This window comes from Ranitomeya imitator, chromosome 5 (assembly GCF_032444005.1).
Source record: "Ranitomeya imitator isolate aRanImi1 chromosome 5, aRanImi1.pri, whole genome shotgun sequence".
Classification (NCBI taxonomy): Eukaryota; Metazoa; Chordata; class Amphibia; order Anura; family Dendrobatidae; genus Ranitomeya; species Ranitomeya imitator.
The window spans coordinates 472,172,981-472,200,691 of record NC_091286.1 but is presented as its reverse complement, the minus strand read 5'-3'; the positions used below and the strand labels follow the sequence as shown (position 1 = coordinate 472,200,691).

The window sequence follows — 27,711 nt, the reverse complement described above, 5'->3', positions numbered from 1 at the left end:
ATCTGAATGAGGCCTGTACATGTTTCTCATGGATAGATCATGTACCCATTGCTCTCTGGGGATGTTCACACGGTATGTGTTTAATTGCAAAGATGTCCACTTTTGATCTAAGTCATGGATCAAACTCATCCATGCAAGTCTTTGATTCCGTGAAGAAAAAAAAAAACGGCACTCGGATGCCACATGGGTGTGATTTGGAAAAAGAAAGACAAAATATGTGGGCAACAGCGGGAATAAATTAAAGTCAAACATTGGACACTTGACCTAATGACACATCCTTCTAATAGTAAGGGCAGTCTCACACGTCCAGATAATTCCGGTACCGGAAAAAAAAAAATCGGTACCGGAATTATCCGTGTCCGTGTGCCGGTGCGTTTCTGTGGCACATCAGTGTGGCACACGTGCGGCACACGTGTGCCGCCCGTGTGCCCACTGGGTACCAGACGCACCGTGCAGGAGACAGCGCTAAAGTTTAGCGCTGTCCCCTGCATCTGGTGCTGAAGCCACCATTCATATCTTCCCTGCAGCAGTGTTTGCTGTAGAGAAGATATGAATATTCCTTTTTTTCTTTTTTTTTGTTTCTCGTGTTTGAAATAAAGATCCATGTCCCCAACCCCCTCCCACCCCCTGTGCACCCGCCCGCTGTTCTTAAAATACTCACCCGGCTCCCTCGCTGGCGCGGCTTCCTGTCCTGGCCGCATCTTCTACTATATGAGCGGTCACGTGGAGCTGCTCATTTACAGTAATGAATATGCGGCTCCACTCCTATGGGAGGTGGAGCCGCATATTCATGACTATAATCAGCGGCCCCATGTGACCGCTCATACAGTAGAAGATGCGGCCAGGACAGGAAGCAGCGCCAGCCAGCGAGGGAGCCGGGTGAGTATTTTAAGAACAGCGGGCGGGCGCACAGGGGGTGGGGACATGGATATTTATTTTAAACACGAGAAACAAAAAAAAAAAAAAAAGGAATATTCATATCTTCTCTACAGCAAATGCTGCTGCAGGGAAGATATGAATGGGGCTTCAGCACCAGTGGGGGGGACAGCGCTTACTGTAGCGCTGTCTCCTGCACGGCACACGGACTGGACACAGACAACGTCCGTGTGCGGTACGCGTTTTACATGGACCCATTCACTTTAATGGGTCCGTGTAATCAGTGCGCTCCCACGAACACTGACATGTCTCCGTGTTTGGCACACGGAGACACGGTCCGCAAAAAATCAATGACATCTGCACAGATGCATTGATTTCAATGTGTCTACGTGTGTCAGTGGCTCCGGTACGTGAGGAAACTGTCACCTAACGTACCGGAGCCACTGACGTGTGAAACCGGCCTAAGTCTGTGGTCTCCTTCACACAAACTACTTTTTCAGCATATGGCTTGTAAAAAAATCCATGATATAAAGCAATTTTTAGTGTTTTAGCACTTATTTTTAAGATTTGTAACATGCATTCATCAAGTCCTCAAAAAGCAAAAACAAAAAAAAAAAAGGAGAAAGAGAAACAAGCCAAAGCCTCAGACAAGAAAACTCTATGAAGGCTGTTCAATAATTGTCTAGAGATGTAACCTACAGATGATGGATTAAGGACTTTAATGACTTTGTATCTATTGAAGAGGTCATAAATATGAGATTTTGGGGATCCAACGTCCGGCATCCCCGCGGATCAGCCAACATCTGGCAGTGATATGGTGCTCCGCTCCATACATGGCCCATATCCTGTAACCACCAGAGCAGATATCAGCTGATCTGATGAGGTGTCTGGTGTTAGACTTCCACCAATCTCATACTGATGGCCTAGCCCACACATAGGTCATCAGCGTATGAAGTCACGGACAACCCCTCAAACTTGACAGTAAACACAACATATCAAATGATGTAAGGTTCAAGATACTACCAAAAGAAAAAAATAAAATACCGTATATGTTTAATATAGTTGAACATACTGTATTTTTTGGACTATAAGACGCACTTTTCCCCAAAAAAATTTGGGAGGAAAATGGGGGGAGGGTGTCTAATAGTGCGAACGCAGGCTTACCGAGGGGTTGTGGCAGAGGTGTGGCGATGCTGCGGCAGTGGGCGGTGCGGAGTGCACCTGATCAGGGTCCTCTCTTCAGGATGCCGGCGGCAGAAATCGCAGTCACACCCCAAGACTGCAGCACTGCCCTTCTGCCATTACCGGCTTCCTAAGGAAGGGACTATGCCTTCTGTGACCCCGCTGTACCACCGCAGGCCCTTAGGTAAGATACCTTAAATTAGGACAATAAGTCGGACCCCATCTTATAAAAATCTTTTTTCTGCTATTTTCCACCCCAAAATTTGGGGTGCGCCTTATGGTCCAGTGCATCTTATAGTCCGAAAAATATGGTACATTGTAGATGCCTCTTACAAAGGTCACCTATTGGGAAAAATAGTGCAGGCTCTTACCATACAGTTGTTAAGTGGAAGACACAGTTTTGTGTAGAATTGAATAAGGACGCATTGAATAATAAAGGTAACTACGGATATATCATCTCTAAGGCTGCCGTCACACTATCAGTATTTGGTCAGTATTTTACCTCAGTATCTGTAAGCCAAAACCAGGAGTGGAACAAATAGAGGAAAAGTCTAATAGAAACATTGCACAACATCTGCATTTATCACCCACTCCTGGTTTTGGCTTATAAATACTGATGTAAAATACTGACCAAATACTGAACGTGTGATGGCAGCCTAAGGCTGCAGTGCTTATACTTTTAAGGAAAACGCCATTAAAAGCTTCATCAAAATGGTAGGAAAAAAAAACACTTCAAACTACTGTGAATCCACATATGGCAAGTCAGGAGAGCTTTCTGCAGTGAGGATAAAGGTGGAAGGTGCATCTGGAATTCCAAGTGGCCTATGGAATTGCCATCCAGTGAGTACATATGCCCCACCAGGTCCAGTCTAGCATGTCTCCCATAGGCTGCTCACAACACTTAGGTCACTTCCAGGACAGAGGAACAGGAAAACTTTGTCTAGCGCAGGACAAAATACCCAGCAGCACTTACAAAACATCACCTATCAGCCAGCCCGGAGTGCCCAATCTCTCTCCTCTGCCAGCAGTCAGCCCGGTGTGCCCCATCTGGCCCCTCTGCCATCAGACAGCCCGGTGTGCTCCATCTATCCCCTCCGCCATCAGACAGCCCGGTGTGCTCCATCTATCCCCTCCACCATCAGACAGCCCGGTGTGCTCCATCTATCCCCTCCACCATCAGACAGCCCGGTGTGCCCCATCTATCCCCTCCACCATCAGACAGCCCGGTATGTCCCATCTATCCCCTCCACCATCAGACAGCCCGATGTGCCCCATCTATCCCCTCCACCATCAGACAGCCCGATGTGCCCCATATGTCCCCTCCGCCATCAGACAGCCCGGTGTGCCCCATCAGTCCCCTCCACCATCAGACAGCCCGGTGTGCCCCATCAGTCCCCTCCACCATCAGACAGCCCGGTGTGCCCCATCAGTCCCCTCCGCCATCAGACAGCCCGGTGTGCCCCATCAGTCCCCTCCGCCATCAGAGAGCCCGGTGAGCCCCATATGTCCCCTCCGCCATCAGACAGCACAGTGTGCCCCATCAGTCCCCTCCGCCATCAGACAGCCCGGTGTGCCCCATATGTCCCCTCCGCCATCAGACAGCCCGATGTGCCGCATCTATCCCCTCCACCATCAGACAGCACGGTGTGCCCCATATGTCCCCTCCGCCATCAGACAGCACGGTGTGCCCCATATGTCCCCTCCGCCATCAGACAGCCCGGTGTGCCCCATCAGTCCCCTCCACCATCAGACAGCCCGGTGTGCCCCATATGTCCCCTCCACCATCAGACAGCCCGGTGTGCCCCATCAGTCCCCTCCGCCATCAGAGAGCCCGGTGAGCCCCATATGTCCCCTCCGCCATCAGACAGCACAGTGTACCCCATCAGTCCCCTCCGCCATCAGACAGCACAGTGTGTCCCATCTGTCCCCTCCGCCATCAGACAGCCCGGTGTGCCCCATCTGTCCCCTCCGCCATCAGACAGCCCGGTGTGCCCCATCAGTCCCCTCCACCATCAGACAGCCCGGTGTGCCCCATCAGTCCCCTCCGCCATCAGACAGCCCGGTGTGCCCCATCAGTCCCCTCCGCCATCAGACAGCCCGGTGTGCCCCATATGTCCCCTCCGCCATCAGATAGCCCGGTGTGCCCCATCAGTCCCCTCCGCCATCAGACAGCCCGGTGTGCCCCATATGTCCCCTCCACCATCAGACAGCCCGGTGTGCCCCATCAGTCCCCTCCGCCATCAGACAGCCCGGTGTGCCCCATATGTCCCCTCCGCCATCAGATAGCCCGGTGTGCCCCATCAGTCCCCTCCGCCATCAGACAGCCCGGTGTGCCCCATATGTCCCCTCCGCCATCAGATAGCCCGGTGTGCCCCATCAGTCCCCTCCGCCATCAGACAGCCCGGTGTGCCCCATCAGTCCCCTCCGCCATCAGACAGCCCGGTGTGCCCCATATGTCCCCTCCGCCATCAGACAGCCCGGTGTGCCCCATCAGTCCCCTCCGCCATCAGACAGCCCGGTGTGCCCCATATGTCCCCTCCGCCATCAGACAGCCCGGTGTGCCCCATCAGTCCCCTCCGCCATCAGACAGCCCGGTGTGCCCCATCAGTCCCCTCCGCCATCAGACAGCCCGGTGTGCCCCATCAGTCCCCTCCGCCATCAGACAGCCCGGTGTGCCCCATATGTCCCCTCCACCATCAGACAGCCCGGTGTGCCCCATCAGTCCCCTCCGCCATCAGACAGCCCGGTGTGCCCCATCAGTCCCCTCCGCCATCAGACAGCCCGGTGTGCCCCCATATGTCCCCTCCGCCATCAGATAGCCCGGTGTGCCCCATCAGTCCCCTCCGCCATCAGACAGCCCGGTGTGCCCCATATGTCCCCTCCGCCATCAGATAGCCCGGTGTGCCCCATCAGTCCCCTCCGCCATCAGACAGCCCGGTGTGCCCCATCAGTCCCCTCCGCCATCAGACAGCCCGGTGTGCCCCATATGTCCCCTCCGCCATCAGACAGCCCGGTGTGCCCCATCAGTCCCCTCCGCCATCAGACAGCCCGGTGTGCCCCATATGTCCCCTCCGCCATCAGACAGCCCGGTGTGCCCCATCAGTCCCCTCCGCCATCAGACAGCCCGGTGTGCCCCATATGTCCCCTCCGCCATCAGACAGCCCGGTGTGCCCCATCAGTCCCCTCCGCCATCAGACAGCCCGGTGTGCCCCATCAGTCCCCTCCGCCATCAGACAGCCCGGTGTGCCCCATCAGTCCCCTCCGCCATCAGACAGCCCGGTGTGCCCCATATGTCCCCTCCGCCATCAGACAGCCCGGTGTGCCCCATATGTCCCCTCCGCCATCAGACAGCCCGGTGTGCCCCATCAGTCCCCTCCGCCATCAGACAGCCCGGTGTGCCCCATATGTCCCCTCCGCCATCAGACAGCCCGGTGTGCCCCATCAGTCCCCTCCGCCATCAGATAGCCCGGTGTGCCCCATCAGTCCCCTCCGCCATCAGACAGCCCGGTGTGCCCCATATGTCCCCTCCGCCATCAGATAGCCCGGTGTGCCCCATCAGTCCCCTCCGCCATCAGACAGCCCGGTGTGCCCCATATGTCCCCTCCGCCATCAGACAGCCCGGTGTGCCCCATATGTCCCCTCCGCCATCAGACAGCCCGGTGTGCCCCATATGTCCCCTCCGCCATCAGACAGCCCGGTGTGCCCCATATGTCCCCTCCGCCATCAGACAGCCCGGTGTGCCCCATCAGTGCCCTCCGCCATCAGACAGCCCGGTGTGCCCCATATGTCCCCTCCGCCATCAGATAGCCCGGTGTGCCCCATCAGTCCCCTCCGCCATCAGACAGCCCGGTGTGCCCCATATGTCCCCTCCGCCATCAGACAGCCCGGTGTGCCCCATCAGTCCCCTCCGCCATCAGACAGCCCGGTGTGCCCCATCAGTCCCCTCCGCCATCAGACAGCCCGGTGTGCCCCATCAGTCCCCTCCGCCATCAGACAGCCCGGTGTGCCCCATCAGTCCCCTCCGCCATCAGACAGCCCGGTGTGCCCCATCAGTCCCCTCCGCCATCAGACAGCCCGGTGTGCCCCATCAGTCCCCTCCGCCATCAGACAGCCCGGTGTGCCCCATCAGTCCCCTCCGCCATCAGACAGCCCGGTGTGCCCCATCAGTCCCCTCCGCCATCAGACAGCCCGGTGTGCCCCATATGTCCCCTCCGCCATCAGACAGCCCGGAGTGCCCCATATGTCCCCTCCGCCATCAGACAGCCCGGTGTGCCCCATCAGTGCCCTCCGCCATCAGACAGCCCGGTGTGCCCCATCAGTGCCCTCCGCCATCAGACAGCCCGGTGTGCCCCATATGTCCCCTCCGCCATCAGATAGCCCGGTGTGCCCCATCAGTCCCCTCCGCCATCAGACAGCCCGGTGTGCCCCATATGTCCCCTCCGCCATCAGACAGCCCGGTGTGCCCCATCAGTCCCCTCCGCCATCAGACAGCCCGGAGTGACCTACATCCCTGATCTCCTATTATGCGGTCACAGCTGCTCCTCAGTAGCCGCGCACACCCGTTCATTGCCGTGCACTCACCAGATCCTGCGCACATCTGAAGGTGGCATCCAGCAGCATGAGCTTCCAGGGCTCGCTCAGGGTGCTGGGCAGCGGGCTGTACACATAGTAGGCAGTGAGCGCCGCCAGTGCGGTGAGCAGGGCCGGCACAGGCTTCATGCTGGCGGCCGCTCCAGTCTCCACATCACAACTCACAACGCAAGTTTGTGTTGGTGTCATTGAACAAGCTGGGCCCGCAGCAGCCAATCATGGGGCGGAAGAAAAGGAAGCCAGCCAATCAGAGGGCAGTAGATAAGGAAGCCAGCCAGTGTCACGTCCTTGTTCAATGCAAGGCTGCAGACAGATGTGCTCAGCAGCGCCACCGTGTGGATGACTGTGTACTAGTCTTGAGTACTGAACAAGGATCAGTCTTGGGGCGTGGTCAGGAAGTGTTGGCTTCGCCCACTACTTCTGCGGGAGTGACGACACAGGAGGCTCCTCCCAGAACTAAGTGAGAGCCCCGTGTACACACAGCACCTACAGGGAAGAGCAACCGCCTCACAGTGACATGGAGGGTACGAGAGGCAACTGGTACCACAACGTGCTTAAAGGGCTTGTCCAATAAAGAACAGTTCACACCTGATAACTTGTTGATCAGTGGGGATCCGATTGCTGCGACTAGAGTGGAGCAGTGCGCATGCCCGACCACCGCGCCATTCATTCCCTATGGGGCTGCAGAGCGCTGCGCTTGGCATTATCCTGCAGCCCTATAGAGAATGGCGGCCCGACTAACGCATCGGGTATTCTAGAATATGCATGTCCACGTAGTATATTGCCCAGCCACGTAGTATATTGCCCAGTCACGTAGTATATTGCCCAGCCACGTAGTATATTGCCCAGCCACGTAGTATATTGCCCAGCCACGTAGTATATTGCCCAGCCACGTAGTATATTGCCCAGCCACGTAGTATATTGCCCAGCCACGTAGTATATTGCCCAGCCACGTAGTATATTGCCCAGCCACGTAGTATATTGCATTGCGACGGAGTATACAGCGCAGAGCCGTGTAGTATACAGACTTAAAATAAAAAATAAACATATACTCACCCTCCGTTGAAGTCCTGGCCCTGTGTGCGGTGCACGCGGCAGCTTCCGGTCCCAGGGTTGGTATGGGCGCAGGACCTGTGATGACGTCGCGGTCACATGACTGACATCATGGCAGGTCCTTGCCACATACCATCCTTGTTACCGGAGCATCGCGAGGAGCGGGAAAGGCGCCGGAATGTGAGTATATGAAGATTTTTTTATTTTTTTTATTATTTTTAACAGATCTTTTTACTATTGAGATTGCATAGGCAGCCTCAATAGTAAAAAAGTTGGTCACACAGGGTTAATAGCAGCGTTAATGGAGTGTGTTACACCGCGGCATAACGCGGTCCATTAGCGCTGCCATTAACCCTGTGTGAGCGCTGACTGGAGGGGAGTATGGAGCGGGCACTGACTGCGGGGAGGAAGGAGCGGCCATGTTGCCGCCGGACTGTGCCGTCGCTGATTGGTCGTGGCAATGGTCGTGGGCGTTTTGCCACGACCAATCAGCGACTTGGATTACATGACAGACAGAGGCCGTGACCAATGAATATCCGGGACAGACAGAAAGACGGAAGTGACCCTTAGACAATTACATAGTAGATACATGGAGCGGTGGTCGTGTGTCACATCTGCCTCTCTATAGAGAATACATGGAGCGGTGGTCGGGCGTCACATCTGCCTCTCTATAGAGAATACATGGAGCGGTGGTCGGGCGTCACATCTGCCTCTATATAGAGAATACATGGAGCGGTGGTCGGGTGTCACATGTGCCTCTATATAGAGAATACATGGAGCGGTGGTCAGGTGTCACATCTGCCTCTATATAGAGAATACATGGAGCGGTGGTCGGGCGTCACATCTGCCTCTGTATAGAGAATACATGGAGCGGTGGTCGGGCGTCACTTCTGCCTCTGTATAGAGAATACATGGAGCGGTGGTCGGGCGTCACATCTGCCTCTGTATAGAGAATACATGGAGCAGTGGTCGGGCATCACATCTGCCTCTGTATAGAGAATACATGGACCGGTCGTGGGCGTCACATCTGCCTCTGTATAGAGAATACATGGAGTGGTGGCTGGGCGTCACATCTGCCTCTGTATAGAGAATACATGGACCGGTGGTCGGGCGTCACTTCTGCCTCTGTATAGAGAATACATGGACCGGTCGTGGGCGTCACATCTGCCTCTGTATAGAGAATACATGGAGTGGTGGCTGGGCATCACATCTGCCTCTGTATAGAGAATACATGGAGCGGTGGTCGGGCGTCACTTCTGCCTCTGTATAGAGAATACATGGAGCGGTGGTCGGGCGTCACATCTGCCTCTGTATAGAGAATACATGGAGCGGTGGTCGGGCATCACATCTGCCTCTGTATAGAGAATACATAGAGCGGTGGTGGGCATCACATCTGCCTCTGTATAGAGAATACATGGAGCGGTGGTGGGCATCACATCTGCCTCTCTATAGAGAATACATGGAGCGGTGGCCGGGCATCACATCTGCCTCTATATAGAGAATACATGGAGCGGTGGTCGGGCGTCACATCTGCCTCTGTATAGAGAATACATGGAGTGGTGGCTGGGCATCACATCTGCCTCTGTATAGAGAATACATGGAGCGGTGGCTGGGCATCACATCTGCCTCTGTATAGAGAATACATGGAGCGGTCGTCGGGTGTCACATTTGCCTCTGTATAGAGAATACATGGAGCGGTGGTCGGGCGTCACATCTGCCTCTATATAGAGAATACATGGAGCGGTGGTCGGGCGTCACATCTGCCTCTGTATAGAGAATACATGGAGCGGTGGTCGGGCGTCACATCTGCCTCTGTATAGAGAATACATGGAGCGGTGGTCGGGCATCACATCTGCCTCTGTATAGAGAATACATGGAGCGGTGGTGGGTGTCACATCTGCCTCTGTATAGAGAATACATGGAGCGGTGGTGGGCGTCACATCTGCCTCTGTATAGAGAATACATGGAGCGGTGGTCGGGCATCACATCTGCCTCTGTATAGAGAATACATGGAGCGGTGGTCGGGCATCACATCTGCCTCTGTATAGAGAATACATGGAGCGGTGGTGGGCGTCACATCTGCCTCTATATAGAGAATACATGGAGCGGTGGTCGGGCGTCACATCTGCCTCTGTATAGAGAATACATGGAGCGGTGGTCGGGCGTCACATCTGCCTCTGTATAGAGAATACATGGAGCGGTGGTCGGGCATCACATCTGCCTCTGTATAGAGAATACATGGAGCGGTGGTGGGTGTCACATCTGCCTCTGTATAGAGAATACATGGAGCGGTGGTGGGCGTCACATCTGCCTCTGTATAGAGAATACATGGAGCGGTGGTTGGGCATCACATCTGCCTCTGTATAGAGAATACATGGAGCGGTGGTCGGGCATCACATCTGCCTCTGTATAGAGAATACATGGAGCGGTGGTGGGCGTCACATCTGCCTCTGTATAGAGAATACATGGAGCGGTGGTCGGGCGTCACATCTGCCTCTGTATAAAGAATACATGGAGCAGTGGTCAGGCGTCACATCTGCCTTTGTATAGAGAATACATGGAGCCGTGGTCAGTAGAGTAGAGCGACTTTTATTTTGTAGGATCGAGTCGGGTTTCGCAAAACCCTACTTTGTCTAAAGTTGGGTCGGGTGAAATCGGCCGATTATTTCGAAAAGTCGGGGGCCGACCAAAACACGAAACCCAATGCAAGTCAATGGGGAATCAAAGTCGGCAGTGAGTGGAAGACAGGAAAACACCTACAGTGCCTATTTTAATGCCAAAAACATCAATTCTTATTTCTTAAGCTTGTCAATCTTAATTTACTTTATAATAATAGTTAGGCATTGAAAACAGGGGGTCATTTGGCTAAAGTTGTGGGGGGGTGGGCCCAGGAAACACGGAATACGTCACGGCGGTGGAGCAGGGAGAGGTAAGTATTTTAACTTTGCAAGTGCTGTGATCCTGAGCAAGCAGGGGGGCCCACTAGTTGGAACTGGCACAGGGCCCCTCATAGTACGGTGGTGTGTTTGACGGTGGGTGGCGCCTCCCACTGCCAGAGACACTTTTGCGTACTATGAGGGGCCCTGTGCCAGTGCCAACGAGTATGCCCCCCCACCTGATGAAGGAACCTGCACTTTCATCTGCACCTTTCTCTTTGTTCCCGTGTAAGGTGGTATAGTATGCGGGAAGGGTAACCGGACTTTCAGCAGGGTCAGATTCTGGCTGTGTAGCGTGAAAGGGGAATGTAGTGGTCTGGGTCAATGTACCAGCAGACTCATCTAGCAGTGGCTGGGCAATGGGCAGGATGAGGAGGAAACACAGATATAGGCCCAAAATAAAAAAGTAGGCTAAAAGCAGTTCAAAATTGGTAACAGGACTAAACAGGCGGCATAGCTTTGTTCAGTGGAGGACAATTGTAAAGAGTGGCGCAGACACAGTTAGTAGGCCCAAAATAAAAAAGTAGGCTAAATGCAGTTCAAAATTGGTAACAGGACTAAACAGGCGACATTGCTTTGTTCAGTGGAGGACAATTGTAATGAGTGGCGCAGACACAGGTAGTAGGCCCAAAATACAAAAGTAGGCTAAAAGCAGTTCAAAATTGGTAACAGAATTAAACAGGCGGCATAGCTAGGTACTGGGGTGGGCTCCTCTGCTGAGTAGCAGACAGTGGTAGTAGGCGCAAAGTATTAACTGGTCTAAATGGAGGCCAGGGCCCCTGAATATTTTAACTATCATCTATCATTTCAGCAAATTTGTATTGGCAGTGCCATTGAAGGATTTAACAGCACAGACTACACAGTGGTGGAGCAGGGAGAAGTAAGTATTGCAAGTGGTAGAGCACTGTTCGAGCTGGGGGGGAACACTCTCTCGTGGGCAGCGGTACTGGCACAGGGCCCCTCATATTACGACGGTGTGTCTGACGTTGGGTGTGCACCACCACTGTCAGAGACACTTCATTGTACTATGAGGGACCCTGTGCCAGTGCCGTCGCCCAAGAGTGGGCACACCCAACTGTCCAGGTAAACGGCACTCGCACGGGTGCTTGTGCCAGGTGGTGACCACGGCCCTGTGCGGGGAGTCAGCCCATTTAGGGAAATATAAAAATGGCCTATGGTGGACATTCAGCAGCTGCAAATGGAGGAATTGGAGAAGTCAGTAAGAGGAGGCCAAAAGCAAGACATTTTTCAGGCAAGCTATGTGTCAGCAGGAGAAGGTGGGGCAAAATAATTTAAAATCCATGATTGGTCCATTTTAATGAAGATTAGATCATCAACATTCTAGGTAGCCAGACGTGTCCTTTTTTCGGTCAGTATTGAACCAGCAGCACTGAAGACTCTTTCTGATAGCACACTAGAAGCGGGGCAAGCGAGTTCCTGTAATGCAAATTCTGCCAATTCAGGCCAGATGTCTATTTTAGATGCCCAGTAATCAAAGGGGAATGACCTGTGAGGGAGAACATCGATAAGGGAGGAAAAATAGTTTGTAACCATACTGGACAAATGCTGTCTCCTGTCACTTTGAATCGATGCAGCACTACCTGTTGTGTCAGCGGTCACTGCGAAATCACTCCACAACCTGGTCATAAAACCCCTCTGTCCAACGCCACTTTGGATTTGTGCACCTCTAACACCTCTGCCATGTTGCCCCCTACGGCTCGTGTGAGAACCATCACCGCCGCTGTGTGCTGGGAATGCCTGAACCAAACGGTCTACAAGAGTTGCTTGTTTGGTAGCCAATATTTGCTCAAGGTTCTCATGTGGCATGATATTTTGTAATTTTCCTTTATATCGTGGATCCAGGAGGCAGGCCAACCAGTAATCGTCATCGGTCATCATTTTGATAATGCGGGGGTCCCTTTTTAGGATACGCAAGGCATACTCAGCAATGTGGGCCAATGTTCCAGGTGTCAATGCACTGCTTGTGCTGGGTTGAGGAGCAGTTTCTTGCAAATCAACATCACTTGTGTCCCGCAAAAACCCTGTACCTGACCTTGCAATGCCACCAGTTTCTATTGCCCCCTGAGAAGCATCCTCCTCCCATAAATATTGATCCCCGTCATCCTCCTCCTCTTCGTCCGCCACCTCGTCCAGGAGAGTTCCCTGAGCAGATAATGGCTGACTGTCATCAAGGCTTCCCTCCTCCTCGGCTGCAGATGCCAACTCCTTAATGTGCGTCAAACTTTGCATCAGCAGACGCATTAGTGGGATGCTCATGCTTATGATGGCGTTGTCTGCACTTACCAGCCGTGGGCATTCTTCAAAACACTGAAGGACTTGACAGAGGTCTTGGAGCTTCGACCACTGCACACCAGACAACTCCATGTCTGCCATCCAACTGCCTGCCCGTGTATTTGTATCCTCCCACAAATAATCACAAATTCTGAAGATTCTTCCCTCTGCTAAAGGTCTTTGAGCATTTCTTACAGATAACTTTTGACTGATCATTCGGATCTTGGTTAAAAAATTGCCACACTGCACTCTTCCTACTATACATTTTCAGGCATTGCGCGCTGTGCTACTTTCGCCGGATGGCCACGCTGTCCTAAAACTGTTTTTGTTTTTGACAAACGTTTCTGGCCTGATACGGGCCTGCCAGATGATAGCTGTTGCGATGTAGATGGCTGCTGCGGATCATCCTCCTCCGCTTCAGACCTACTGGCAGCGGCACCCTCTTCCCCCAATGGCTGCCAATCTGGGTCAACAACTGGGTCATCTATCACCTCCTCTTCAATGTCATGTGCACCTTCCTCTGTGTTACCGTATAAGGTGCTATAGCGTTCGGGACGGGGCACCATAGTCTCATCAGGGTCAGATTCTGGCTCAGTACACTGCGAGGGCAATGTAGTGATCTGAGTCAATGGAACAGCATTATAATCTAGCTGTGGCTGTGCATCAGTGCACTCCATGTCTGATTCATCTTGTAATGGGCAGTTAACAATTTCCCGTTCTAACCCAGGCACGGTATCTGTAAAGAGCTCCATGGAGTAACCTGTAGTGTCGCCTGACGCATCCTTCACTTTTGGTTTGGGTGAAGGACACAAGGAAATGTCTTGTTCCTGACCGGGAGCATCCACTGACGACTCGCTGCTTTTATATTTGGAACTTTCTGAAGAGGAAGCGAAAGAGCTAGAGGCTGAGTCAGCAATGAAAGCCAAAACTTTTTCCTGCTCAGGCTTTTAAAAGCTGTTTTCCTACTCCCAGAAAAGGGAGCCTTCGAGGACTTGTGTAGCCAGACGATGATGCTGGCTCAACACCTCCAGCCTTAGGTGCTATTGCGCTTTTGCCACTACCACCAGATGCACCACCACTACCACCACCACCATCAGTACCAGCTGGCAACCACTGCCCACGGCCTCTTCCACGAGACTTCCTAATTTTTTGGAAAATCTAACCAAAATAACAACCGTTATATGGTACTGTAAAACAAGGTAGAAGGTGTATATAAACTTGTTGAGAATTTGAATCGCCCTTTTTTTGGGGGGGGGAGACTGACCCAAAACTCAGGCCCAGTGTATAAAACAACGCAATGTAAGTGGCAGAAAGTGGCTGGCTGACATACACCAAACTAACAGGTGTTAGTTTGCAGTAGATCCACTTTATGAGAATTTGAATCTCCCCTTTTTTTGGGGGAGACTGACCCAAAACTCAGGCCCAGTGTATAAAACAACGCAATCTAAGTGGCAGAAAGTGGCTGGAAGATATATGAAAAAATACAAGGACTGTAGTACAATTTGTTAAAAATGGTTATTTCGCACATATATTTAATCAGGACTATTCACCAGGTGCTTACTCTTAAAGAAAAATGTCATGATATTCTGATGAAAAGTATAGTGGTTTATTGAATTGTCCATAGGAAAACCACATTGAAGCAATAACATAAAAGTAGATGAAATAGTTACGAACGGATTGTCCATGTGTAAATATCAGCGCTTGTCTTGTTACTCATCTTTCCCAAGGTCCTGAATGGTAAAACCGTCTGTCTGTGTGAACGTTGAAGTCATCATGACATGGAGTAGAATCATGGCATGGCTACCAGCTGTTGTTCCTTGTCTTGTCTCATGTCCATGGATAATGATCACGAAGGCCGGAGATGGCAGCCCCCACGTGACAAAAGCCCCCACACCCTCCTAAGAGACGTTTATATATGTTTCCTACAGATCACGTGTCCTCTGTATATGGTGTTAACTTATACTCTGAGCTACATACACAGAAATAGCTTTTGATAGTGTCAGCAAGAAGCAATGTGCTCAGTACAGAATAAGAATAATTCAATTACTGTAATAATTAATATTTAACACAATTTCAATCTCCCTACAATGATCTCAGGAAAAGTATGGCAGCAATAAAAAGGACTGCTGCACACAAAAGTGTGGACAAATAAACAAGATAATTGTGCAGAAAGGAGCAACAGGATTATTGCTTTTAAAAAAGCAGTTGGTTTGCACAGCAGCGTGCAAACAGCAATGCAGCTATCAGGGAGCCTTATAAGGCAGCCTAATAAGCTACAGAGCTGATGCACAAAAATATAGCCTCCACTGTCCCTGCAAACAAATGGTGGTATTGGACAGTGGAAATCGATACAGTGCAAGCAGTTTCAGGGGTTAATCTTCCCTCCCTAACTATGTCCCTTCTTTTGATGAAGCTGCGGCAACCTCTCCCTATGCTACGATCGGCAGAAGATTGCGGTCGGTGTGCATGCCCCTTTAAAGCCCCTGTGACGCCGCAGGAAGCAAGCCAATCACTGTCATGCCCTTCTCTAAGATGGTGGGGACCGAGATCTATGTCATCACGCTGCCCACACTCTGCGTCCTCCTTCTTTGGCTGAAAAATGGAGCTGAAAGCATCATACGAAACGCGACTTTGGCGCGAAGATCGCCGACCTTATGGCTGATCCCACACTAGGATCGGGTCGGGTTTCATGAAACCCAACTTTGCCGAAAGTCGGCGATATTTGAATTTGTCCGATCCGTTTCGCTCAACCCTAGTGGTCAGTAGAGTTGAGCGACTTTTACTCTGCGAGTGTCTTCTTGTATCCTACATGGCCTGCTAGTTTTGAGATATGGCCCCAATGTAGAACTCGAGACCTTTCGTTCACCTGGACAAAGGAATTACCTGGTGGTAAAGAAGACATGCTGACCACAAGAATAATTTTGCTGGGATCCACGATGTGTGGCGGCTCCTCTTCAACATCGGATGCGAGAAATGACCTGCACAAAGCATCGGCTTTGAAGTTCTTGTTTCCAGGACGAAAATGTAATTCGAAGTCAAAATGGGCAAAGAACGAACATCTGGATTGTCGAGGATTCAATCTTTGCGCCGAGCAGATATATTCCAAATTCTTATGATCTGTGAAGATCTTGAAAGGGTGAACAGCTCCCTCCAACAGATAACACCACTCCTCCAGCGTCAATTTTATGGCCAATAGTTCCTTGTCACCGATGGCATAGTTCCTCTCCGAGGCGGAGATTTTGGAAAAGAAACCACAAGTAGACAGATGTCCGGAAGAGGATCTTTGGGAAAGTACCGCACCAGCACCATGGCAGAAGCGTCTACCTCAAGAATGAAGGGCTTGTTGACCTCAGGCCGATAGAGTACAGGAGCCGAAGCAAAGGCTTGTTTCAGAGAGCGAAAAGCATCTTCAGCTTCAGAAGACCAGATGTGGGGGTTGGACCCCTTGCAAATCAAAGCAGAAATTGAGGCGACCAGAGTGGAGAGATATGGGATAAACTGCCGGTAGTAATTTGCGAACCCGAGGAAGCGTTGGATAGCTTTTACTCCCTGAGGACGTGGCCAGTTAAGCACAGCAGACACTTTTTCTGGGTCCATTTGCAAGCCAGAGTCAGAAATGATATAGCCAAGAAATGGTAGCGAAGACTGCTCAAAAACGCACTTCTCGAGTTTTGGCATAAAGATGGTTATCTCTAAGACGAGACAGCACTTGGCGGACATTCCTTCTGTGGGAAGCAAGATCTGAGGAGAACACCAAAATGTCGTCTAAATATACCACCACACAGGAGTAGAGTAGATTACGGAAAACAACATTCACAAACTCCTGGAACACCGCAGGAGTGTTACACAAGCCGAAAGGCAAGACTAAATACTCATAGTGGCCATCTCGAGTGTTAAAAGCGGTTTTCCATTCGTGTCCTGAACAAATACAGATTAGATTGTAAGCTCCGCGAAGATCCAATTTCGTGAAAATTTGGGCTCCCCTCAGGCGATCAAACAACTCAGGAATGAGAGATAGCGGTACTTGTTCTTGGTCGTGAGATTGTTGAGACCACGGTAGTCAATACAAGGACGAAGGGACCCGTCCTTCTTCTTAACGAAGAAGAAACCCGCACCTGCAGGGGAGGAGGATTTGCGAATAAAACCTTTGGATAAATTCTCCCGGACGTATTCAGTCATGGCTTGAGTCTCTGTAGGTTTCAATGGGTAGATTCGACCTCGGGGAGGAGTAAAGACCGGAACAAGGTCAACTGGGCAGTCGTAGGGTCGATGCGGAGGTAAAGTCTCTGCCTCTTTCTTATTGAAAACATCCAGGAAAGATACAGTTATATGAAAAAGTTTGGGCACCCCTATTAATCTTAAGCTTAATGTTTTATAAAAATTGATTTTTTGCAACAGCTATTTCAGTTTCATATATCTAATAACTGTTGGACACAGTAATGTTTCTGCCTTGAAATGAGGTTTATTGTACTAACAGAAAATGTGCAATCTGCATTCAAACAAAATTTGACAGGTGCATAAGTATGGGCACCCCACCAGAAAAGTGACATTAATATTTAGTAGATCCTCCTTTTGCAAAAATAACAGCCTCTAGTCGCTTCCTGTAGCTTTTAATGAGTTCCTGGAAACTGGATGAAGGTATTTTTGACCATTCCCCTTTACAAAACAATTCCAGTTCAGTTAAGTTTGATGGTCTCCGAGCATGGACAGCCCTTGGACATCGACTGTCGAGGAGTCTCCAGGGATCTGACCGGAATCCCCAATCTCCTAACTGCCTCGAGTTGAATAAAGTTCCCGGCTGCCCCGGAATCTATATAAGCAGAGTCAGAGAAAAGTTTATTACCCAGATGTAAAAGAACAGAAAGAGTGAGGGGTTGAGAGGGTTCTGGGATACCTAGGGAGACCTCTCTTACCAGTCCTAGGTGGAGGCGTTTCCCGGCCTCAAAGGACAGGAACACGAGAGATGAGACGCACTACCACAATAGAAACAGAGACCTTGAGTTAGTCTCTCTTTCCGACGTTGATCCACAGGCTTAAGACGACCCACCTGCATGGGTTCTGGGGCAGAATTAGCAGAAGAAGACTCAGACTGAGGACGGAAAGAGCTAGGAGAAACAGGAGGAAGTCGAGGAAATCTCTCTCTAGCGGATTCTCGAGAACGTTCTTGAAAACGTAAGTCAATGCGGGTTGCCAACGAGATGAGATCCTCCAAGGAAGTCGGAGTATCACGACCCGCCAACTCGCCCTTAATTTGAGGAGAAAGCCCCCGCCAGAAGGCTCCCACCAAAGCCTCATTATTCCATCCTGATGAAAGGGTGCAAACCCGGATAGCGTATTGGCCCACCGAAAGTGTACCTTGTTGAAGGTTGAACAGAGACACGGTGGTAGAGGCCAAATGACCTGGTTCATCAAACACTTTGCAAAAAGTATCAAAGAAGGTGGAGAATTGAGAAACAAGGGGATCATCCAGCTCCCAGAGAGGTTTAACCCACGCCAAAGTCTCACCCTCTAAGTGAGAGATTACAAAAGCCACTTTAGAACGGTCAGTGGGATACTGCATGGGAAGTAACTCTACACAATTTTGGATCCCCACTATAGCGAGGAGGTTTAGCCAGATGGGAAGGTGGGTGAGGAGCTGAGGCCAGAGAAGAGACGGGAGCCGAAGGCTGGAGGGCGCGAAGACGATCATCCACAGAGGCCATACAATTTAGAATATGAGCTTGAGTGTCACGCTGTTGGGCCAGCTCCTGTTGGAGACTTGCTAACTTCGAAGCGCTCCCAGGATCCGAGGCCTGCAGGGATGAGAGACGAGATTCCAAGGTTTTCAAAAAGGACATAATCCTAGACTGATTCTCCCTAAGGAACATTAATTCCTTCTGGGTAGGAGTCGGGGTACCAGCGGGGTCCATGGCCTGTCTGTACTGTGAAATCTTTTGGAACACCTGGAGTGGATCTGCAGATCCACGACAACGAACCTCCCAAGGGTGAGCTGACCAGGTAGACCACCCCCTATACAGGGAGCGTAAGGGGCAGACCCAAGGGAGACTATTGCCGCAGAAGCTGGAACCCGGAGACAGGTAGTAGAAGGTACAAAATAGAGAAGCTGGGCGTAGGACGGACAGAGCAGGGTAAGATGAAGTACAGTTTGGTAAGAGCTGAGTACAGGCACTGGGAAGGGGAAGACACAAAGGAAGCAGGTCAGGACAGAGACACCAGACTAACAGAGTACGGAGCGGACACTGGGAAGGCTGGACTGGACGAGGAGACAAGGAAGCCTGGGAAAGGCAGAGAAGCTGAACTGGCTGGACAGAGCAGAGACGCAGAACAGGCAGTGCAAAGACAAAGGTGGACCTGAGTCACAGAGCACAAATGACAGACAGGCAAGGAGCAGAGGAAGGAATCGCCTTAAATACATGGAGTGCTGAAGGACTTCAGGGTCACGGTCCTCCAGGATCTCAGAGAGGAGATACAGAGTGCCTGTAAATCAGAAAGAGGAAGTGCTGGAGTGGGCGGTGCGCACGCGCACCCGACGAGAACAAGGTAGCGGAGAAGAATGAAGGAGAGAACGTGCGCCTGCAGGAGGAGGGCGCAGCATCGGGTAAGTATGAGCGGGGGGAGCGGCGGTGGTCCCGGCAGCAGGCATGGCAGCAGAAGGAGTGGCCGTGACACCAGACTGGAACCAGACCCAAATGAAGAATTGAGTGACCAGACCTGAGTGATAAATCCAGTGAGCAGATAGAAAGTGAAGAATCCAGAGAACACATCTGAATGAAGAATCCAATGACTATATCCGAGTGAAGAATCGAAAGACCAAATCCAAGTAGAGAACCAAGTGACCAGATTGCAACGAGACCCGAGTGAAGCACCGAATGATCGCGACCCAAAAGAAGAACCAAGGGACTGAGACCAGAGGTAAATGAACAGAGCCAGATTCGAGTGAGCGGGACCACAGCCATGAGAAGCAAGCAGACCGCGATAGAGGGATATTCGTGTAATGTGCAACGTGAGGTGCAGAAGTACGGTACACAGGGGGACTGGGGCCGCGCTTGGGGGGACAAAGGCAGCCAGCACAATGTGTGCTAGAAGATACTCACCAAGAAAGGACTTGCAGCCTAACTATGTAGTAGAATAGATTCCCGTTAGGCCCCAGATGAAGACAATGATGAGACTGATGGGATGCATCATAGGACAGAGTACTAGAATAGAAACGCTTTTATCTAGCGATAGAGGGACACATCTCTGGATGGTCTGTAGACCTGTGGTTGAAATCAGGTGTAAGCACCCTTGTCAAACTTGTAAATGGACCTGTATTCCCCTCCTTTGCAGATTTGTCTAAATTTACAAGATTCCCAAAGCGTGCTTTTATCAGTACCTCCAAATTTGTCATTTTATCCATTCGTGTACATTTCCAGCTTGGTGGAGCCCTGACCTATCAGACATGATGCAGAAATACTTTAAAGTAGAATACCCAAATGAACATGGATTGTCTCTGTTTTATAGGACTCTTAGGGTATGTGCACACGTTGCAGATTCGTCTGTAGAATTTTCTGCGCAGATTCCGCATCTCTTGGGAGGAAACGCAGGTAAAAGTCCACCGCGATTTGATGTGTTTTTTATATGGATTTTCATGCGGATTTGTATGAGTTTTTGAAAGCTAAATAAAGATCTATTATTGAAGAGAAAAAAAAATTGTAATTTCTTGTCCAATCTCTTCATTTACATACTCCATTGAAAAATAATGGAACACAGAAAGATAGATAGGTAGATAGATAATAGATAGGTAGATAGATAGTACCAAGCCCAATGTTTAGTAATAAACATATTAAAATGGTACATAAAGAGTTAAATAAAGACACACACACACACAAAATCTGTGTTAGGCCGGGGTCACACTTGCGAGAACCTGGCACGAGTCTCACACCTCAATACCCGGCACTGCCGCCGGCACTCGGGACCGGAGCGTTCAGCTGCATAAAAATACATGCAGCCGCACGCTCCGATTCCGAGTGCCAGGTATTGATGCAACAGACTCGTGTGAGTTTCTCACAAGTTTGACCTCGGCCTTAACCCCTTTCTGACATTGGACGTACTATTCCGTCCATGAGGGGTGGGCCCTAATTCCCAAGGACGGAATAGTACGTCCAGCGCGATCGGCCGCGCTCATGGGGGGAGCGCGGCCTGGTGTCAGATGACTATCGCAGCTGACATCTGGCACTATGTGCAAGGAGCGGTCACGGACCGCTCCCGGCACACTAACCCCCGGCACACCGCGATCAAACATGATCGCAGTGTTCCGGGGGCATAGGGAAGCATCACGCAGGGAGGGGGCTCCCTGCGTGTTTCCCTGAGACGATCGGTACAAGGCGATGTGCTCACCTTGTACCGAGCGTCTCCTCCCTGCAGGCCCCGGATCCAAAATGGCCACGGGGCTACTTCCGGGTCCTGCAGGGAGTACTTCCGGGTCCAGAGCAGGCTCTGGTAACCAAGCAGCAGGGCAGTGCTCTGCAAAGTGTCAGATCAGCGATCTGTTACTATACAGTGATGTCCCCCCTGGGACAAAGTAAAAAAAAATTTTTTTAGATATGTAAAAAAAAATTTTTTAAAAAAATTGCTAAATAAAGAAAAAATTATCATACCGCCAAACAAAAAGTGGAATAACACGTGATCAAAAAGACGGATATAAATAACCATGGTACCGCTGAAAACGTCATCTTGTCCCGCAAAAAACAAGCTACCATACAGCATCATCAGAGAAAAAACAAAAAGTAAACAGTCCTCAGGATAAAGCGATTCAAAATAATTATTTTTTTCTATAAAATAGTTTTTATCATATAAAAAGCGCCAAAACATAAAAAATGATATAAATGAGGTATCGCTATAAACGTACTGACATGAATAATAAAACTGCTTTATCCATTTTACCAAATGCGGAACGGTATAAACGCCACCCCCCCCCCAAAAAAAAAAGAAATTCATGAATAGCTGGTTTTTGGTCATTCTGCTTCACATAAATCGGAATAAAAAGCGATCAAAAAATGTCACGTGCCCGAAAATGTTACCAATAAAAATGTCAAATCGTCCCGCAAAAAACAAGACCTCACAAGACTCTGTGGACCAAAATATGGAAAAATTATAGGTCTCAAAATGTGGTGACGCAAAAAACATTTTTTGCAATTAAAAGCGTCTTTTAGTGTGTGACGGCTGCCAAATATAAAAATCCTCTAGAAAACCCGCTATAAAAGTAAATCAAACCCCCCTTCATCACCCCCTTAGTTAGGGAAACATAAAAAAAAAAAAAAAAAAAATGTATTTATTTCCATTTTCCCATTAGGGTTAGGGTTAGGGTTGGGGTTAGGGTTGCGGTTAGGGTTGGGGCTAGGGTTGGGGCTAGGGTTGGGGTTAGGGCTAGGGTTGGGGCTAGGGTTAGGGTTGTGGCTAAAGTTACGGTTGGGGCTAAAGTTAGAGTTAGGGTTCGGGCTAAAGTTAGGGTTAGGGTTGGGTCTAAAGTTAGGGTTAGGGTTGGGGCTAAAGTTAGGGTTGGGGCTAAAGTTAGGGTTAGGGTTACATTTACGGTTGGGATTAGGGTTAGGGGTGTGTCAGGGTTAGGGGTGTGGTTAGGGTTATGGTTGGGATTAGGGTTAGGCATGTGTTGGGGTTTCAGTTAGAATTGGGGGTTTCCACTGTTTAGGCACATCAGGGCTCTCCAAACGCGACTTGGCGTCCGATCTCAATTCCCGCCAATTCTGCGTTGAAAAAGTAAAACAGTGGTCCTTCCCTTCCGAGCTCTCCCGTGCGCCCAAACAGGGGTTTACCCCAACATATGGGGTATCAGCATACACAGGACAAATTGGACAACAACTATTGGGGTCCAATTTCTCTTGCTACCCTTGGGAAAATAAAAATTTGGGGGTCTAAAAAAACATTTTTGTGGGAAAAAAATTAATTTTTATTTTCACGACTCTGCGTCATAAACTGTAGTGAAACACTTGGGGGTTCAAAGCTGTCAAAACACATCTAGATAAGTTCCTTAGGGGTCTACTTTCCAAAATGGTGTCACTTGTGGGGGGCTTCTACTGTTTAGGTGCATCAGGGGCTCTGCAAATGCAATGTGACGCCTGCAGACCAATCCATCTAAGTCTGCATTCCAAATGGCGCTCCTTCCCTTCCGAGCTCTGCCATGCGCCCAAACGGTGGTTCTTCCCCACATATGGGGTATCAGCATACTCAGGACAAATAGGACAACAACTATTGGGGTCCAATTTCTCTTGCTACCCTTGGGAAAATAAAAATTTGGGGGTCAAAAAAACATTTTTGTGAAAAAAAATTAATTTTTATTTTTACGGCTCTGCATTATAAACTGTAGTGAAACACTTGGGGGTTCAAAGCTGTCAAAGCACAGCTAGATAAGTTCCTTAGGGTGTCTACTTTCCAAAGTGGTGTCACTTCTGGGGGGTATCTACTGTTTTGGTGCATCAGGGGCTTTGCAAATGCAGCGTGACGCCTGCAGACCAATCCATCTAAGTCTGCATTCCAAATGGCGCTCCATCACTTCCCGAGCTCTGCCATGCGCACAAACGGTGGTTCCCCCCACATATGGGGTATCAGCGTACTCAGGACAAATTGGATAACAACTTTTGGGGTCGAATTTCTCCTGTTACCCTTGGGAAAATACAAAACTGGGGGCTAAAAAATAATTTTTGTGAAAAAAAAAAATAATTTTTATTTTCACGGCTCTGCATTATAGACTGTAGTAAAACACTTGGGGGTTAAAAGCTGTCAAACACAGCTAGATAAGTTCCTTAGTGGGTCTACTTTCCAAAATGGTGTCACTTGTGGGGGGTTTCAATGTTTAGGCACATCAGGGGCTCTCCAAACGTGACATGGTGTCCCATCTCAATTCCAGTCAATTTTGCATTGAAAAGTCAAATGGCGCTCTTTCCCTTCCGAGCTCTGCCATGCGCCCAAACAGTGGTTTACCCCCACATGTGGGGTATCGGCGTACTCAAAACAAATGGCACAACAACTTCTGGGGTCCAATTTCTTCTCTTACCCTTGGGAAAATAAAAATTTTGGGGTGAAAAGATCATATTTGTGAAAAAATATTATTTTTTATTTTTACGGCTCTGCATTATAAACTTCTGTGAAGCACTTGGTGGGTTAAAGTGCTCACCACACATTTAGATAAGTTCCTTAGGGGGTCTACTTTCCAAAATAGTGTCACTTGTGGGGGGTTTCAATGTTTAGGCACATCAGGGGCTCTCCAAACGCAACATGGAGTCCCATCTCAATTCCAGTCAATTTTGCATTGAAAAGTGAAATGGCGCTCCTTCCCTTCTGAGCTCTGCCATGCGCCCAAACAGTGGTTTACCCCCACATGTGGGGTATCGGCATACTCAGAACAAATGGCACAACAACTTTTGGGGTCCAATTTCTTCTCTTACCCTTGGGAAAATAAAACAAATTGGAGCTGAAGTAAATTTCTTGTGACAAAAAGTTAAATGTTAATTTTTTTTTAAAACATTCCAAAAATTGCTGTAAAACACCTGAAGGGTTAATAAACTTCTTGAATGTGGTTTTGAGCACCCTGAGGGTGTCACACTTGGTTATTTTCTTTCATATAGACCCCTCAAAATGACTTCAAATGTGATGTGATCCCTAAAAAATATTGGTGTTGTAAAAATGAGAAATTGCTGGTCAACTTTTAACCCTTATAACTCCCTAACAAAAAAAATGTTGGGTTCCAAAACTGTGCTGATGTAAAGTAGACATGTGGGAAATGTTACTTATTAATTATTTTACATGACATATCTCAGTGATTTAAGGGCATAAAAATTCAAAGTTGGAAAATTGCAAAATTTTCGCCAAATTTCCGTTTTTTTCACAAATAAACGCAAGACATATCAAAGAAATTTTACCACTGTCATGAAGTACAATATGTCACGAGAAAACAATGTCAGAATCGCCAAGATCCGTTGAAGCATTCCAGAGTTATAACCTCATAAAGGGACAGTGGTTAGAATTGTAAAAATTGGCCCGGTCATTAACGTGCAATCCACCCTTGGGGGTAAAGGGGTTAGAATGCAATATCTGTTTAATTTATTTAAAAAAATGGCGTGGGCTCCCGTTCAATTTTCTGCCCCAGAGAGGGAAAGCCAGCGACTACGGGCCGATGTTTATAGCCTGGGAAGGGGTTAAAGGGAACCTATCACCTGAATTTGGCTGGACCGGTTTTCGGTCATATGGGCGGAGTTTTCGGGTGTTTGATTCACCCTTTCCTTACCCGCTGGCTGCATGCTGGCCGCAATATTGGATTGAAGTTCATTCTATGTCCTCCGTAGTACACGCCTGCGCAAGGCAATATTGGATTGAAGTTCATTTTATGTCCTCCGTAGTACACACCTGCACAAGGCAATCTTGCCTTGCACAGGCGTGTACTACGAAGGACATAGAATGAACTTCAATCCAATATTGCGGCCAGCATGCAGCCAGTGGGTAAGGAAAGGGTGAATCAAACACTCGAAAACTCCGCCCATATGACCGAAAACCGGTCCCGCCAAATTCAGGTGACAGGTTCCCTTTAATACCCATGGATCTTCAATGAATATCAGCCGGCAGCTATATATTTAGGCTTTACTGGCTATTAAAATAGGGGGACTCCCCAAAAAATGACGTGAGATCCCCTATAATTAATAGCCAGAAAAGGCTATGCAGACAGCTGTGGGCTGATATAGCCTAGGAAGGGACCATGGATATTGGCCCCCCACCTACAAACACCAGCATTCAGCCGCCCCAGAAATGGCACATCTGTAAGATGAGCCAATTCCGGCACTTAGCCTCTCTCTTCCCACTGCCCTGTAGCAGTGGCAAAAGGGGTAATTGGGGATTAATGTCACCTTTGAATTGTAAGGTGAAATCAAGCCAGGCTAGTAATGGAGAGGCGTCAATAAGACACCTATACATTACTAATCCTATAGTTGTTAATGGGTAAAATAAACACACACACGTGCAAAATAAAGTATATTGATGAAATAAAGCACAGCACAGTTTTGCCATCTTTATTTTTCTGCCAATCCCTGCGACACCCTTGATCGCCTGCAAAAAAAAAGAAAAAAAACCCAACACAAATACTCCCTGGTCCCATGCAGTCCATTTAATAACAAGTATCCCACGACAATCTCCCCTATAGAGGTGTCACATCAGGAGATGTAACAGCTCTATAGGCCTCCAGTGACACACTGGCAGGAGACAATGGCTCCTGCAGTGTTATCACTGAGGCTTCAATGGCCTTTCACTTTATGATACTGCTGCCTGAGAATTTTCCCAGGCAGTGGAGCTGCAAGTGACAGTATGAACTATACTTTACTCACAGCGGCGGATAGGATACAGTGCGGAAGGATACCTTCCGTCATTGTATCCTAGAGCCCCTGGAGAGCGGTCGCATCTGCCGATGTAATAGCTCTCCACGGGAGATCGTTGTGTGACACTCGTTATTAAATGGATTACATCGGATCAGGGAGTATACTGTTTTTTACCGGTGATCGAGGGCTTCGGGGATTAGCTGTATGGTATGTACTATGTGTTGTATGTACTGTATGTGTATATGTGAGTATGTGTTTGTTTTTTACACTTGAACACAGTAGCCGGATGATGGGACTACTACTGTCCCATCATGCGGCTACCTGTCACTGTAGCAGGCATAGCCGGATGGGACTAGTAGTCCCATCGGACGATGCCTGCCTACACAAAGACCCGCATACACACACAGCCCTGCACACACACATACAGCCCCGCACATCCACGCAGATACTCACAAACACCCGCACACAGCCCCGCACATCTTCTCCACACACACTCTTCCCCCTCTCGATCTGCAGCGCTTCTTGTAGGCACATCTGCAGCAAATCTGCAGATCTTTTTTAATCCTAAAAACATGACAATATAACATGACTGCTATATTGATATAATTGTGCAAACAAGTTATTTCTGTTATAAGATTTAATTGAATAAAAATGTGTTGTTTAAAAAAAAATAAACACTTTTATCTATTGTAACTGTTTAGTGCCTTGTATGACAGGGTTTCATTGCTATAACTGTTACGGTAGCTTCAATCCGAAGATGTGACTTAAGTTTAAATGGTAAGCAGTGCTGCTACCAGGATTTTCAGGGTCCCATACTGGCAAAATACGGGGATATGCCAGTAAGGGCAGTAATGACCAGTTGGTGGCCCTGATTGTAACACATTATATTGCACGTTAATAATCTGCAAACCTTGTTTAAGTTTGTATCTGAATCATGCAAATTGCTGTGTTAGGCTGGAGTCACACTAGCGAGTTTTACGGACGTAAGAGCGCAGAAAATACGTCTGTAAAACACGCCTAACAAACGTCCCAATTATTCTCTATGCCCCTGCTCCTATCTGCCGTATTTTACTGATCAGTATTATACGGCTTTCTACAGCCGTAGAAAATCGCAGCATGCTGCTTTTGTCACCGTATTGCGCAAAAAAAAAAAACGCCAATGAAAGTCTATGGAAGCCAGAAAAATACGGATTACACACGGACCAGCAGTGTGACTTGTGAGAAATACGCAGCGGTGTTAGAGAGAAAAGCCGGCAATTCAGTGCGGTGTACAGTAAAATCACACTGACAGCTTCCAGTAGAATAAATGTGTACACATAGAATAGGTATATATATATACAGTGGGGCAAAAAAGTATTTAGTCAGTCAGCAATAGTGCAAATTCCACCACTTAAAAAGATGAGAGGCGTCTGTAATTTACATCA

General features: G+C 49.1%; 1 protein-coding gene across 1 annotated transcript in view; it reads right to left on the bottom strand.

Annotated features, from left to right (window-relative positions):
- NCEH1 (neutral cholesterol ester hydrolase 1) overlaps nucleotides 1-6,836 on the bottom strand; it is a 37,680-nt gene extending 30,844 nt beyond the window's left edge. Inside the window, exon 1 of the mRNA XM_069727308.1 lies at nucleotides 6,640-6,836. Coding sequence (XP_069583409.1) covers nucleotides 6,640-6,777 — 138 coding nt within the window. The 5' untranslated portion in view covers nucleotides 6,778-6,836. The remainder of the gene's footprint in view (nucleotides 1-6,639) is intronic.
- Between the last annotated feature and the right edge of the window lie 20,875 nt (nucleotides 6,837-27,711).